The 16,776-nt window shown below is 41.6% G+C and overlaps 1 protein-coding gene across 9 annotated transcripts in view; it reads right to left on the bottom strand.

Annotated features, from left to right (window-relative positions):
• PHF20L1 (PHD finger protein 20 like 1) overlaps window positions 1–4,425 on the bottom strand; it is a 78,419-nt gene extending 73,994 nt beyond the window's left edge. For 8 of the 9 annotated variants that reach the window (XM_060128139.1, XM_060128141.1, XM_060128146.1 and 5 more), the window contains exons 1-2: window positions 4,189–4,425; window positions 1,925–2,044 (exon numbers count right to left, since the gene is read on the bottom strand). In XM_060128139.1, coding sequence (XP_059984122.1) covers window positions 1,925–2,007 — 83 coding nt within the window. In that variant the 5' untranslated portion in view covers window positions 2,008–2,044; window positions 4,189–4,425. The remainder of the gene's footprint in view (window positions 1–1,924; window positions 2,045–4,188) is intronic. The other variant, XM_060128140.1, reaches the window with a different exon arrangement.
• Window positions 4,426–16,776: the final 12,351 nt, after the last annotated feature.

Here is a 16,776-nt window from a genome sequence, read left to right as displayed (position 1 = left end):
TACTGGGGTCATTAAAATTAAATCTAACCTTCATCAATGAGTACATCTGCATGATATCACTCTATCTAAGCACCTGGGAATTTTTTGATGAGAAGCATAAGATAATGAAAAAATTAAGCTACAACTTTTATTTGTTTTCTGACATTCCAAATACTCTAAAAGCAAACTCAGACTTAATTTTTAAAGTAGTTCTTTTTCATAATCTTTTTAACTACTGAATCACCGATTCAACAGCTGATGAATTAGGAAACATTTCACCACTAAAAGTGAGTTTCTTACTAATACCAGTTAATTATGCCAATATCCCTTAAGGCCATTGGGAGAACTAATAAACTATGTGCTTTTCCAAAACTGGAAGCTAGTTCAATTGCAACTTTGTCAGTTTGGAAGCCTAAGAAAAGAGTAATATGAATTAACTAATAATTCAAAAAGCCAGTAACTTTAAAAAAAGAAAAAAAATAATTTAACATCAAAGAAGTAGCATTTCTCATACTCTTGCATCACAGAGAGGTTCAATAGTGTGTCCCTTCAGAGCAAAAAGCTTCTTTTGGTCAAAATCAGAACCAAAGAGAGCCAATTACTGACTAAAATAGCATCTTTCAGCGTATGGTCTAATGCAGTGGCTCTCTATCAGGAGCACATAAGCCCTCCACTCCCCCACCCCCCAAAAAAAACATTCGGCAACATCTGGAGACACAGTCTACCATCGTGACTAGGAGAGATGCTACTGCCTGGTTCCCGGGTGCTTTCCAAGCCCCTCCTGAGAACGCTGTGTACATTCTCCAGCTGATGAGAGTAATTAAGCCCCCTAAAAAGAAGCACTCACTGAGATGCAGCTTGGAGGCATGAGGCCAAATAACTGTGCCTTCCCATCTCAAACTATAGATTCAAACTGTCCCAAGCAGAGCCCATTAAGCTGGGGGTCACAGACGTTTGCAGAGTTCCAACACCTTCGTTTTTGCTAATAGAAAAAAACCCCAGGCTGGTCTAAAGTCAAGTATCATGACTAATCAAGATTTCTCTGCCTGCCATTGCCAACTCAGGAAGTTGACTTAATACAAATCCATCAAAGACAAATCTACAAAATGCCCACTACATTTTAAAGGGAGTTGTAGTGAAAAGAAAATGTCAAAAAGGCTGGTAAAGTTGTTGAACTGCTAGATTCCTCATCAAAATAAATGGGCTTCAAGAGGAACTGAGGCTGAACCAAGAGACAGCCACCCAGAGAACAGAACTGGAGGCCAGCTAACAGGAATGAGGAAGGCATTCCCTAGGAGAAAGAGGGAATTCTCATTCCTACAGCAGTCCAGTGATCCTGGTGTGTGCTATTTCCCCTTCTCTCCTTTCCAGGTGGTGATTTTATCCTAGGTAACCAATTTCTCCTACACCATTGTATGTAGGGGTATGTTGGAGGTGTCTGAATTCACCCCTTATCACAGATGGCTGGTATAGGAGAAGAAATAAGAGAAGGCCTGAAAGGATTACTCATTTAAAACTGGAAACAGTAACAACCTGCCTTTAGGTCAGTGCACTCTGGGGAAGGAGGAGGTAAACTGGGTTTTGGTTTTAGGTGGAACAGTGAATGATAACTCTGCTAACCATCAACATATTCTGCAGTTTGAAAGACCACCTCTGACACAGGCCAAAAAAAGTAGATTTGCATCAAGTTTTTTCTGAAACTTGGGAATCTGGTTATCTGGATTAATCTTCTCCCTCCTACCACCCACAGAGCTCATATTAAGTACAAAAGAGTACTGGTAACTGCAAAATCTGAAGAGTAGGAAAACTAAATAAACAATGTATATGTTTACTCAAAATGTGAACAAGTTAATGTTTCTGCCACTGTCAGAAGAAGAGCAATTAACCAGCCCATGTGAAACTGCAGATATCATGCTTTAGGTCAAGGGCTCCATATTTTCCATACCATTTTTGTAAGTAGTCCAGTGCCTCCAAACGAGCACCAATCTCAAAAGTGATTCCAGGACGATTTGGGGGCTTTTTACTCATCTTGAGATCCTGTTCTTCGGAATTCTCTTTTCACTACCTCAAGAGAAAAAAAAAAAAAATTAGATTCTGATGCATAAAAGGCACAAGGGATTAAACAGAATTTTTTAAACATTACATGAGAAGTTAAAATAACTGCCAAATTTTTAAGAAATTTGAATGATGATTACCAATATCTCTAGGTAAAGTACTGTACAACTTGCAGGCAATCTTAACAATGAATTAAGAAAAGGGAGATTAAAAAGCTAACTACTTTAAAAGAATGAATAGATGGGGATTAAAACTAACTAATGGCTAAAATGCTTTAAATTTTAACTCGAAAATACCCAAGAAAATTCTTCAGGATAACAGCTGAAAATGTTTTTCTGTCTTTGAAAACTCAGGACAATTGAGTATTCTGGCATATGACTATTGAAATTCTTAAGAGAACAAATTAACCAAGTTTTTCAACAGATATTTACTGAGTGCCTTGTAACATAAAACACTTGATAACACACTAAAGAACACAATGATGGAAGAAACAGCAGACACACTCTTCCAGTGCAGATTTAGTATTCCCCTTGTGATTAGGATTTTTCATTACCTATAATCTCCCACCTTGGTAGCACATGATTCAATAATTTTAATTTAACATATAAACTTGCAGAGGAAATTTCTTTCTTTTTCTTCACATTCAACAAGCAACAATGATACAGACATTTCTTAACTCTGAGAATTTATTTCTACTATATTTCAACATAGACAGTACCCACACTGACAATAAAAATGGTTGTACGTTCAAACAAAAAACTACAAAGGAATACCTATTCCTCTCTAGACCACGAACATGTGGAATATTCACAATCCTCTTGGCCAGTGGCGAGCTAGCACACTTGAGGTAGCCTCTTTTTCACTAACTAGCACCAGAGGAATATGAATACATTTTGCAACAGCCCAATCAAAATATAATATTTAATCAGGAATGGAAACCTACTGGGGGAGAGGAGAAATCTCTAAAACCGTTTTGAAATTTAGAATTACTAATATGACTATGCTCCCTCCCAATTTAAAAAAGAAAACACACAACTGTCTCATGTTTTTTCAATGGTTTTGTCACAATTCTAAAGGGACAAAACAGCAAGCATAAAAACCAACTGCCCTTTCCTCTTAGAAAGAATCTGCTAAGGGAAAATACATGCCACATATGCCAAATACAGCTATACATGTCATAAAAATACGTAAAATCAAACTTAACTACTCATGGGGGTGGGCGGGGGGGGATATCCTCCTGCCTGCCAGGGCAGCAGCAAAGATTAATGCATTAAAGTTAACAGTAGGCTCAGCCAGAGGGCGTTTGGTGCAAAAGAAACAGTAGTATGAATATTTTTAATAGCGGTCTGGTCAGTGTGCAACACACAAGGCAGTTACTTGTGGAAACGTAATCCACCTTTTCTGCTGCTCTTCACAGGGAGAACTTAGTAAGGGATAATTGAGAAGTTACACTAACATTTTCTAGGATCAAACTTAGAACCCACAAGAAGTGACAAAGTTAATACATATAATTCCCCCCCAGTGACACTGCGGGATGAGGTGCCAGAAAAGGAAAGATTTCCTTCTTCTTGGGCGGAGAGGGGCAGATGGGGAGGGATCTGAATTAAGGAAAAGTAAGACAAATAAACAGTCTATTGGGGGAGGGGGGTAAAACCTGAAGCAGAAAGAGAAAGGGGGACGGAGAGAACGGAGAGGAATAAAAATCGGGAAGGAAAACGAACAAGAAAGCAAAAATATATAAGGGTGGTGAAACCTGAGGACCTGACAAACGGGAAGGAAGAGTAAATCAACTAGAAGATACAATCCTGGGAAAATGAAGCAATGGTCAGAGAATGGCCGCGGGGCCAAAAAAACGGTGGGGGGGAGGTGATGCAGGGCGGGAGGGGGCTGACCAGAGACAAACAGGAAAGGCTCAGACCGGGCGGCCAAGGTGCAGGAGACGCCTCCAGGTTTGACAGCCGTCCGGCCCTCGGCAGGGGGGGAAGGAAGGGAGGGGTAGAGGGAGCGGCGGCGCCCAGACAATAGAGGCGGCAAGTCACGGAGAGGGACGCGGGAGGGGAGCGGGCCAGAGACAGACACCAGCGCTGGGGTGTCCCGGGCGGCCAGGCGGGGGCCAGGCGGCCTCCAGGCCCTGCAGGCGCCGCCGCCTCTTACCGACTCGGCCTCCTCTTTGCACAGTTGCCGGGCTATCCGGGGCCGAGCCGGGGCGCGAACAGGACGGCCAGCCCGGGACTCCGCCTCCGCCTCCTCCCAGGCAGCGGTCGGGGACGGAGCAGGAGCGGAGCGGAGAGAGCTGGGGCCGCTGCGCGGGGTCGGGCTCGAGGTCGCGCGGGAGGGAGCAGGTCCGAGCCCTCAAGCCCGCTCAGGGTCCGCTGCCATCGCCTCCTCCGCCGCCGGCCAGCCCTGACGCGACGCCGGCCCAGACGACGTCAGCCGCCCGCGACGAACCGGAAGCTGGTCTGGTCGCGTCACGTGACGCAAGAGGGTTTGGCCCGGGCCGTGCGGCCGATTGGAGGGCCGCCCTGGGAGGCGGGGCTTTGCGGCAGTTGGCTGACAGCTGGCGGGAGGGGCCCTGGTTACCGAAGGAAGGAACGCGGGCCCCGGGACCCCATTGGCAGTTGTGAAGTGTTTGACCTTTGAGAGGTGAGGACGAAACCCATTGAATGTCACTGTTCTTGATTTGTTGGGAACCAGGTTCTCAAAATTCCTCAATCCCAGCACCCTGGGCAAACTTTTGTAAAGGCACACTACACGCTTTCTTAGATATCCACCCCATTCCACATTAAGAATAGAGCAAATGGTTACTGTTATAAACTAAATAAACGTCTATTGAATGAATGCCTAGTGGCAGGAACTGTGCTGTAAGTACACCACATGACAACCACAATCGCACAATTGTATTCCTTTATAGTCTAGGAGATCCTTACCACACAAAAGGCAAATATTACTAAGACATTCTGTGTGTGTTGCATGTGTGTGTGTGTGTGTGTGTGTGCAGCTCAAGAACCTATGGCTAAATCGACATGACTTTCCTAAGAATACACAACTAATGACAGCAGAACTACTTTTCTTGAATACTTACCATATCCCAAACTCTGTACTATGCACAGAAGAAAGTGTCCCAACTTTGGGGAAACCAACAAGTAAACACATTCAAAGCAATATTGAGATAAACATCTTTTTTCTCTTTCCAGTGTGCTACTCTGATTCTCAAGCTTTCTAAATGCAACACTGCATGCAAATAATACATTTATCATGCTTTACAGAGTGCAGATAAAATAGCAAAGTATCACTCTTTAAGCTTCAATTATACTGAGATTGAGTAATTTAAACAACCACATCCATATCCTCTTATTCAACAGACGTTCAATCAGCACTTACTATGTTACTAATAACTACTGAATTACACTGAGAATGGCAATATACGGAAAAGATATAAATAACACAGCCTCTAGTGGACATTTGTCTTCTTGGTTTTCAGTTGACCAGCATCCGAAATCCCTTTCAATGTTTGGGAAATTTCCCATCATGGTTGTCATTAGTACAGTATACCATATATTTATAGATTCCACATGACAGGATTATACTTTGCACCCTCCTTAGAATTATATGTGACCATTTGATTTGCTTTGGCTAATAAAAGGAAATTGGAATTGAGTTTTGTCACAGCCAGTTGGTAATTTAAAAAATCCAGTTCACCAAGTTTTTTGTCTCTGGCACAGCAAAATGCAATTTTTGAGATGGTGGCTGCTCTAACAACCCATATTCTAAAGAGATTATGATGATGCTAATCCACAAGTGATATGTAGTATAAGAAAAAAATAAATATTTGTTGGTTTAAGCTATTGAAATTTTGAGGTTGTTTGTTAACAGCATAACCTAATGCAAACTGACATATACACCCACCTTATGAGCCTTAGGGCAAAGTCAACCTCACACTAAATAAGATGAAAGTATAAGAAACTCATGTTCCCTGTTTCCCTTGCGGCTAAAGTTCTATTCTTGGCTATACCAATTAGACTCTCTCACTGAGAACTATATATCAGAAGCTGCTGGTGATGTTCAAAATAAGGAAAATTTTCTCCAGCAGCAGTGGGAATACCAGTTATCAAATTTCTAACCTTCAGCCCAGAGCTAACTAACTGAACCCTGGCAAAATCCCTGCTGACCCACAAACCAATAGGTGAGAAAAAAATAAATATTTGTTGTTTTACATCACTGAAAATTTGAGGTTGTTTGCGATTTAATTAAAATACCTAATGTAAAGGCTAGCACAGATTCTATCCAATTTCCACAGTTTGCTGACAATCTATCCTGAACAGATGATTCTTCCATTTTAATTGGGACTTAACAAGAGATCCCTCCAATAATGTAACTTGAAAGAAAATAAATGGAAATTGGGTCTAATGTATCAATAAATGATTCTTGGCTTGAATGGATTGTATAGGTGAGTGTCCTCAATGCAGTCAATACCGTCCTTTAGAAGGCACCTTGGGAATGGGCGGAGGAGGCATATTTTTAGTTGTCACATGATTGGAGGAAGGCATTGCTGCAACTTAATGGGGAGGGACCAGGGCTACTAGACATCCTGAAATGCACAATGCAGCCCCATACCTTGAAGAATTGCCGCAGGTCGTACATGACTTTTGAATGGCCCTCCGAACTTTCACGTAGGTTAAAAAAAGAACTGTTGATCATTTTTGGAGCCTAGAACTCAGTTTTACGCATAAGCACAAAGTATTTTTGCAAGGTTTTAATATGCACTCAGTTTCGAGGAATGAGGCCACTATATAACATGAGGGAAGGCTGTCCTCTTTGTATGAATATTACCAAGATTTTATTGCATTTTTAAAAATCATGCCACCAATGGCAAAGCTACTCATAGTATTTGAGGCACTGATAGAACACACCTATATCACTCTGCATTTTATGTTACATTCAGGATAAATCTAAATTTCCATATTAGCACTTGACTGCTTCATTGTGGCTCTTCGTGAGTCATGGCTGACCACTTAGTACTGAGATAGATATTATTTTTATTGTGAATTACTTTCATAAATGTATTCTTACATTATTGTTATGGCATTGTATTGATTTTTTTTAAATATGTGGAGCTTGATTATTTCATTTATGGATTTAATTTCAGAAGAGTGCAGAAGATGTGACATAGTATTAACTCTAAAAAGGGGACATTACGTCTGATAAGACTGATAGAAAACTCATATAGGCTATCATCGCTGCTTTTGACCCTACAAAGTCAACGGTCAGAACCAGGGAAGAGATACAACATACTGTATAGAAAAGTCTGGAGATGACTCCCCAGCCATACAGTGAAGCTATGCATCACTATGTCCCCTCTTCTCTAGTACCCAACACACCCCTTGTCCAGATGGTAAATGTTAGCCATCAGACACTTCATCTCCAAATTTAGAAAGAAAGAACTTACAGCTGTGTTTGAGTGGAACCAAACAAGCAGTGGGCAAATTATCTTGAAACAAGGGTCCTTAGGCAGAAATCACTGAACTAAATTTCTCCAACATTAAAAATATGAATATGGAACCATAATACCCCCTGGAATATTTAACAACTGTATATACCTATTTTAAGGGGAGAAGTCGTTACTAAATACCAGATATTCCTTCATTACATGCAAAACACAGAAATCTATTTTGTGTGTTTGCTTTAATATGTATAATCAGTGAAGAAAATCAAAGCAATTTAAAGATTCTTTTAAATAGACTAGTTTAGTAGAAACCTAACCTACTGCAACAGACACCCTTGGCATATCTACCTATTCCATTTTAAAATCTTTGAGAATGGCACTAATAGCACATCCTTCACCTGCCAAAGACCTTAGTTGTCTTGTCTCTCTAGCACCATATCCTTTTACCAACTGACCAGAAGTGATAGTTGTTCCAGAATTAATCTCTGGCAGTTGAGCTCCTAGACCAGGTATGAACATGACAAAGAGATATCATCTCTCTCATATGTTCACACACAGCATTCTGCTCACATTCCTAAAGTATTATATTTCCCGTTGAATATGAAATCAACTCTTAATTCCTCAGTGGATTTTCCCGTTTGTGATACTGGAACAAAGGATGGGCTCTTCACTTTCAGCTACTATGTTGATACTTCGAAACTCCTCTGATTCTGGTCATTGTTGTTTACTGTTATCACTTCCATGAACTCTCTCAGTGTTTCTCAACATTGGTCCATCAATCATCTGCATTAGATGCACCCAGGCTGTTTGTTAAAATGCAAGTTCATGGGCCCTAACCTGTATCTTGGTCTTAGAGACCGGAAACCTGTATTTTAAAAGCCATCCTAAATCATTCCTATGTACACGGAAGTTTCAGACCTGCAGTGTGTTAGGAGTCTTGTGGTTGCATGGGACTGAAATTCAAGGCAAACAGGCTTAAGCATAAATGGAATTTATGTTTGTGGAATTAAAAACGGATGCGGTATGTTTTGCCTTCTGATTCAGGGATCAAATGATAACATCTTTCACTCTGCTTCCTGTGGGTTGGCTTGATTCTTGGGATCCACATCCAGGCCCCCAACAACTTCAGACCCATCACTGCAACATCCTAATGAACATAAAAACAAGTCCTAGAAGTCATTCTCTCATTGGCCTAGATTGTCAGGTGCCCAATTCTGAACCAAGCATGGTGGCTGTGGGAATGACTTATACTGATTTTTCTTGAACCTGGGTCCAATCCCCAATCAGGCAGGTGGAAGTGGAGACTGGCCCCAACCTCAGGGACTGAGAGATGGGAATAAGTGGGTCTTTTAAAGAAAATTGAGGTGCTGTTACTTGAAAGAAAATGGGAGCCAGACAACGAAAACAACTAATATTCATTGCAACTGGCTTATACTGACTGTAACTCCAAATGACAATTTATAGCCATTCAACAAAATTGAGTTTACTCTTTTGGTTTGCAAAGATAGAAAACCAAGCCAAATGAGAGGCAAATCTAGTAAGAGTTTGACCTAACATTCATATTCCTAATTACTTAGGTATTTGCTTTCACAGGCAAATCTCTGCAATGTAGAACACTCTGCTGGGGATTGTTAAAACTGGGGGAAGAGAAGGTAGGCAACAGAACATAGCAAGCATACAAATTGACAGTTAACCAAATAGTGAACACTTTTAACCTCTTGGTGGCCGTTATTTTCCTTGTGAATGGAGCTAGCCACAATTCAGTGGCATTCTCAAACATGGCAGACCGCATGCCTGCGTGCACTCATTCTTTTATCTTTCAGGTACTTGCTTAATCACTCAACAAATGTTGAGTGATTTCTGCTTAATACTAGAAACTGGGTGATGCAGAGTGAGAGAACAGGAAGAAAAACAAAATGAGGCATCCAAAGCTAAGGGAACTTGCCGTGATGGAGAGGTGGATACAGAAACAACAAAGTACAGTATGAAGGTAAATATGAATCATTTTGAAATAGAGATACTGTAGGACTGTGCTCATTCTGACTCAGAAAATCAAGGAAGACTGCATAGAGGAAGTGACATTTGAAATACACTTTGAAGGATGAGTAAGCTTCAAATAAGATTCTATACAGACTCCAAAATTATTATTGCCCTATGGTTCTTTGCAGGTTTTTTTAATTGACGTATAGTTGATGTACAATATTAACTAAGTTACAGGGGTACAATATGGTGATTCACAATTTTTAAAGGTTATACTCCATTTATAGTAAGCATAAAATATTGGCTATATTCCCCATGTTGCACATTATAGTCTTGTAGCTTATTTTACACCTGTTTATAACTCTTAATCCTTACCCTTATATTGTTCCTCCCCTTTGTCTCTCCCCACTGGTAACCACTGGTTTGTTCTCTATACCTCTGAGTCTGCTTCTTTTTTGTTATATTCACTAGTTCTTGTATTTTTTGGATTCCACATATAAGTGATATCATACAGTATTTGTCTATCTCTGTCTGACTTATTTCACTTAGCGTAATGCCAAGTCCATCCACGTTGCTGCAAATGGCAACATTTCATTCTTTTTTATGGCTGAGTGGTAGTCCATTATATTCCATTCCGTATGTACCGCATCTTCTTTATCCACTCATCTGTTGATGCATACTCTTTATAGTTTTGATTGAAGCTCTGACAAATAAAAAACAGCATTCTACTTCCAGTTCTTTCCCACAGCGTTTATTAAGCATCTGCAATGTGCCAAGTTCAGTGCTAGGCCCAAGGAGCATAAGGAGGAAAAATCTTATTTCCTGATCATAAGGCACTTAACAGTGTAGTCAAGCAGACCAGCACACTAATAGGTCATCCTCATACAGTGTAAGCATGCAGGAATATGCAGGGTTAGGATATGCGCTCTGACTGGTCACTTGCAATTTAACTAAGTGTCTGTCCTTTTGGTCAGGACCAGAAAACAATACCAACATCTCCAAGGTAACTGCCAGACACTCGAGATGAAAGAGAGTTCTCCCCATGGGGGAGGGGAGAGGGCTGGACTGGGGCAGAGAACTTGTTAGCACATGCATTGCCACAGTTCTGCCTTAGTAAAAAAATACTGAGGCAATCCAACTTCGTGGTCAGGTATTAGATTACTTCCTCATTTGTAGTTTGCAAAACATTCAACAGAGCCAGTTTCCCCAAGACAAGGGTAAACATCCTTTGATTTTCTTTCCTTTTTATTTATCTATTTTCAAAACTATGGGTATCATGCAGATCATAGGAGGCTATAAATTTGAAGGAAATTAAATCCATTACCTTATTTCTTGCTGTTGTTTTTTAATGGCAACTTAAAATAGAAAGCGTATGAGAGCCAGGGATTTGGAAAAAGACCAGGAATTGGATGTTAGACCTGACACCATCACCAGAGTGGTTGAGGTCTAGACACTTCTCTGATTTTCCTTTCCTCACACGTAAGTGAGAATCTTAAATCTACTTCACAGAGTTGTAATGAGGATTAAATTAGAAAGAACCAGCTGTATGTGTTTTGCAAATGATAATTGATGTACAAATGCCAGGAGTTTCCAAATGTTCCTCTTTCACCTTTCCCAGGGACCCTTATATCTAGTTGCTGTAATCTCTGAGGGTACTCCCAGTTTCACTCGCTGTGATTCCATGAAAACACATTTTTCTGAAGACTTACTTTGCTTCAAGTCCTGTGTTTGCTGCTGGGGCTTACAGAGATGAGTAAGACGCTGTTCTTGCTGCCAAGAATGCAAGCTTTTATTAAGACTTTATTACTGGGTTTTCACTAATCAGTCTCTCTCGATCCTCCTCCTCTAAAAACTGCCCCCCCACCCCCCAGTTTCTCAGTCTATCTCTTGTCTCTCTCCATCTCTCTCTCTCTTTAAAAAAGGTATTACCACTGTAATTAGAATATGAACTCTGAGCACACAGTAAGGACATACCTAGAGCATTTTTAAGAGACTACTTGCAAGAATTATTGTACAAATCCTAAAAAGACACAGTAACAACAAAGGAAGTTTGAGAACATCAGTTAAAGACAAATATCATATGATGTCGCTTATATGTAGCACCAAAAAAAGGGTACAAGTGAATTTATCTACAAAACAGAAATAGAGTCACAGATGCAGAAAACAAACTTATGGTTACCAGGGGGGGAAGGGGGGGAGGGATAAATGGGGAGATTGGGATTGACATATACACACTACTATATATAAAAAATAAATAACGAATAAGGACCTACTATATAGCACAGGGAGCCCTACTCAATACTCTGTAATGACCTATATGGAGAATGAATCTAAAAAAAGAGTTGCTATATGTATATGTATAACTGATTCACTTTGCTGTATAGCTGAAACTAACACAACATCATAAACCAAATATACTTCAGTAAAAACTTTTTAAAAAATGAACGAATGTAAAGGCAAATAATAAAAGTATTGTGATGAATCTGTGTTGAATTGTAAGCTCTGAAAATCAGAAGAAATCATTAGAGATTTCATTCTTCTATCACCATCTGAACATGTGATACTCTAGTATTATTACAAGGGAATTAAAGTGAACCAGTTTAATTAAATCCAGATCTATCCTGGCTGGCCATTTTTCTGATTTCTTTGTCTTTTCTTAGTGTATCACTCACAACTGAATTATCATGCTCTCCAAATTTATATGTAAATCCCCATCCCTACCCACATAGTACCTACAGGCAAAATAACCCCCTATTGGCATTCTGGTCTTACAATCTGATCACAATTCATATTGACGACAGCATCTATTACTCACAAAACCAAACAATTTGAAAGTTCTTCCAAGACAGTGTCCATAAATTATGCATACAACACATGACAAATACCCAAGAAACGGGTAATCTGACAAGTTCAAGGTGACAGCAATTAAAAAGAGAGATGCATATGTCTCAAAAGAATTATAGGTAAGGATATTGGCACAGGGAGTTGACAGGAATCAAGTAAATAAGAAACAGTTGACTACGTTTTTGATAGACTGTCCAGCCAAAGAGGTACTAGCTTGGTATCAAAGAGATGATGACAATTTAAAGCTTCAAAGGACCTCTTCCACCTTCCAACTTCCAGGAACGAAAGTAGGCTGAGAAAGTTGCTCAGCTGCCGAGGAAAGCATATTCTCTTATCCCCAGAGGTAGCCAAGGAGAGTAAGGAAAAGGAGTGAATTTTACTTTCTAGAGGGTGAAGCAGGAGCCACAAAACAGTTGCCTGGGTTGCCCCACCCGGGGAGCAGAATCAGGGCCTTATCAGGAGCATTTTCCATCCACAGTGTGTAGGACTCTTGCAATGTCTGACCATTCAGTTACAGAATTTCCATGCAACAGCCACTGCTGTGTGTCTGCCATTATGCCCCTTTCTAAACAGGAAAGTTTGGGTGGAAATTATTCTGTCCCTCTTCCAGTATTGAAGGTTGGGTGTAGGGGGCAAGGTGGTTCAGAAATCTCCATATCAAAAGGAATCAATGTAGAAATATTAGAAGACTCTAGATTTGAAATCTGTTGCCATGATTGAATGGCACTGGGGGGTATCCTCTTTGGAAATACATCCTCTCAGCATTTTTGAAAGTGAGAGAGGGAGGTAAATATTTAGGACAGAGATGGAGGACTGCAAATCACATAATTATTTCAAGTTATTCCCTTGCCTCTCTACATACGTCTGCTCCCGTCTCCACTCATTGCCCTGTGACTTGCAGTGCCTCCCCATGGAGGTGTGTACTTACCCCACTGACTTCGAGCTTGGCCACACCATCCGCTTTGACCAATAAAGTATGAGTGGAAATTTCAGATGCCAGCCCTGAAGAGAAGTTTTTAGAGGCTTTACGTACTTCTGCCAGCTCTTTTGTTCCCTCCCTGCGTTGAGAAAGACATGTTCCTCATAGGGGCTGATCCTCCAGCCTGGCTTCTGGAATAAAGTCATGAGGGACAGAGCTATAGCCAACTTGCAGGCAACATAGGGCAAGATGTGTTGGTCAGATTCAAGCAAAGAAGCAGAACCACCAGGAATGATGTAGAATACGTAACTGTTCGAAGTAAGCATTGAATCTTAGATGACTTTATTTTACTTTTTCAGATATAATTATTATTGCTATTTAAGAGAATTGCTCTTAGAAGGGAAAGAATCTTCTTTTGGTGACAACACAAAGTCTGTGAAAATGCAGTGTGATTGAATATATGTTGAAAAAGAAAACCCTATTGCCAGTTGTTTACCACTGATCCGGCCGTTGGCTAGCAGAAGGATGTGAGTTACCGAAATGAACAGTGTAAACATGCGCAACTGATCATACAATAGGAAGAAAAATCATGCTACTTACTGTTTGCTTATAAAGATGCTACAGGGAATGCGTGGTTGCTGGAGGAGGTCATGGAGAGGACGTGACCAAAGGGTGACCCGTGGGCTGGACCTGGCTAATGGGAGGCTCCTCAACCTCTCCCCTGTCTTGGGAATGTTTGTTCTGCCTGCTGTTCCGGCAGTGGGAGCCATTTTCAAGGATGAAGCCTTGAGAGAGTAAGATGTTGTTGGGACCATCTGGACTGAATACGTGACTGAACCCCCTTAAAACCTCTATATAAACTTTGGAGATTCAGGCAGGTGCGTGCAGAGATCTACTCATCTTGCAGCGCCCAAGACAAGCCTCGCAGGTAAGTTCCCTTGTTTATTTAACCTGCCACATACCAACCTGGAGTTCTCTGCCTCTTTCTTTGGTGTCTCCTTGCCCTCTGTGTATGGGGGCCAGGTTGTGAACCAAGAGTGTTCCGGGCCCTCTGAAATTATGTTATATATACATATTGTATTTTTTATAGTTTCTCTGTGTTAGGTTTTTGAGGGAGAGGAGAGTCTTAGACAATTTTAGACACTGGCGAGAGAGTTTCAGTCTATTTGGCTGTTTCAGGGGTGCTGAACCTGACATTGTAGGACTGTTGCTCAGGATCAAAGGAAGCGGGGTGAGTAGGGACCACTGGAATCCCTGAAGAACCAGCTGGAACATGACTCTGTCTATCACTGAAACCCACGTTGGCCTCTTCCCATCTCTAAACCTCCAACTTCATGGCCGTGGATGCCCTGCTGTGGAGACACACTCACTTCTGGACCAGGATTTGGGAAGCTGAACAAAGCAGTCCCACAGGGACTGGAGCTTTGGGCCCAGTCCATGCAGTGAGCCAGCAGATCTGTGAAAATTTGTAGGAGTAGCAACGAAGCCTGAGCCACATGAACCTTCCAAGGACCACCATGGCTCCTGATGCATTCTCACTTTCCAACTCTTGCACTAACTGCACTTGTGGACCATCCTAGCCAGGGAATTCCGGGAAGAAAGGGAATTCTGGGACATATGGTCGGCTTACCCACATTGGCACATAAAGCCACCACGTGGGACGGTACCTGATTATTGCTACAAGCCACTGAGATTTGGGCTTTGACTTTTACTATAGCATAATTGTGATACAAGGGCTGGCCTCTGTCTCCTTCTAGGACTAAGATCATTAGTCTTTCCAGGTGTTGGCCCATGTATATCTTCTTCTGGCCCCCATAAAGTTCTGTGCTATGTGGCAAAGAGCCCAGCCAGACTTAGAAGGTGTCAAATCCTATTCATTCATTATTAAGTGCCTACTGTGCACCAGACATGATGCCAAACATAGAAACCACAATACCAAACTAGAAAATCGTGGTTCCTGTTTTCCCAAAGCTCACAGTATAGCATGAGAGATAAATATCAATAAAAACCTGGTCCATTTACCGCAATTGTGATACATGTTCCAAAGGAAAAGTACAGTCAGCTGTGAGACCTAGAACCTGATCTGGGAGGTCAGAGAGGCTGCTCAGAGAAAGAACTATTTGCACCTAAAAGATGAACAGGAGAGACAGAGGCTGGGGAAGGAGATGGCGAGGGGCAAAGGAAATAGTGTGTTCAAAAAGCTTGAGGTAGAACCAAGCTCGAGAACCTGAAAAAACAGTCACAGTGGTTGAATTCTACAAAGATGGGGTGTGGTGAGGAAATGGAAAGGCCGGAAAATAGGTAGGACTGGACCCCACAGGACCTTGTAGGTATTACAAGAGATTTTGAACTTGATCTGAGAGAGGAGCGAAGGCAAGCCACTGAAGGATTTAATCAGAGGAGCAAAATAATCAGATATTTACACAGAGAGATCATTCTGGCTGTGGCTTGGAGAATATATTGGAGAGACGCCGGTGACAGAAAGTTGGTACCAAAGTCCAGACAAGAGAAGGTGGCCTCTGGAGCTCCAGAGCTGACAGTGGAGATGGAGAGAGTGTCTTATTCAGAGGCTACAGAGGGGATAGTGTTGAGTCCTCCTAGTTTCCTGACCCGAGCAGTAGAATGGAAGTTGATGTCATTTAATGGAACACAGAATACCAGAGGCGGGTGAGGCTTAGGTAGGAAGGGAGATCATGAGTACTTGAAGGATTTAAATAAGGATGCAGGTGTGTTTATTTATTGTTTATAGTATTTTTAAATGAATTCATCACATGCACCAAGTTATATTAGCATTGCCCAAAATGCATTCACTAGCATCCTGCGCATCAAAAAACAGTCCATGAACCAGCAGCATTTTCACCTGGAGCTGGTTAAAAATGCAGTCTCTATTGCTACCTCAGGTATTATGCTGTTCAATAGATCTCTAGGACTTATTCGTCTTTCATAACTGAAACCTTGTATCCTTTGACCAACACTCCCCTGTTTCCCCCGCCTCCCAGCCCCTGGCAACCACCAACCTACTTTCAAGCTCACAGTGGTTGTTGGCTGCATTCTTGGCTTATGGACTCAGGACCACAGTTCCTCACTGGATTTTGAGACAACTTTCAGACCCTTGCCACATGTGCTTCTCCAGCATGGCAGCTTGCTCCATCCAAGTGTGTAAGCCCAGAAGGTTACAGAGAGCCCAGCAAGACAGATGCTGCCATCTTTGTGACCTAATCATAGTAGTGGCAACCCATCACCTTTTTGTCTTATTCTGTTTAGGAGAAGCAAATTATTAGCTTCAGCCCACACTCAAGGGGAGGGAATTCCGTAAGGATCTTTGAGGGCCATCTTTAAAAACTGCCTACCACAGACTAGACGGGCTCGCCTCCTAACAGCTTCCCTTGCCTGGGGGTGTTCTACAGAGGACCCTCCCTGCCTTTGGCCATAACCTCAGGGGGAAAGGAAACCCCAAGAAAGAATGAGATTAACTTTTCTGCCAGCCTGACGACTGGTGCCTCAGAAGGGAAGTTGATTTACAGAAAACAAATAAGGAATCCATCTTGCACATCTG

This window comes from Lagenorhynchus albirostris, chromosome 17 (assembly GCF_949774975.1).
Source record: "Lagenorhynchus albirostris chromosome 17, mLagAlb1.1, whole genome shotgun sequence".
Taxonomy (NCBI): domain Eukaryota; kingdom Metazoa; phylum Chordata; class Mammalia; order Artiodactyla; family Delphinidae; genus Lagenorhynchus; species Lagenorhynchus albirostris.
This window is presented reverse-complemented; position numbering and strand designations above follow the sequence as displayed.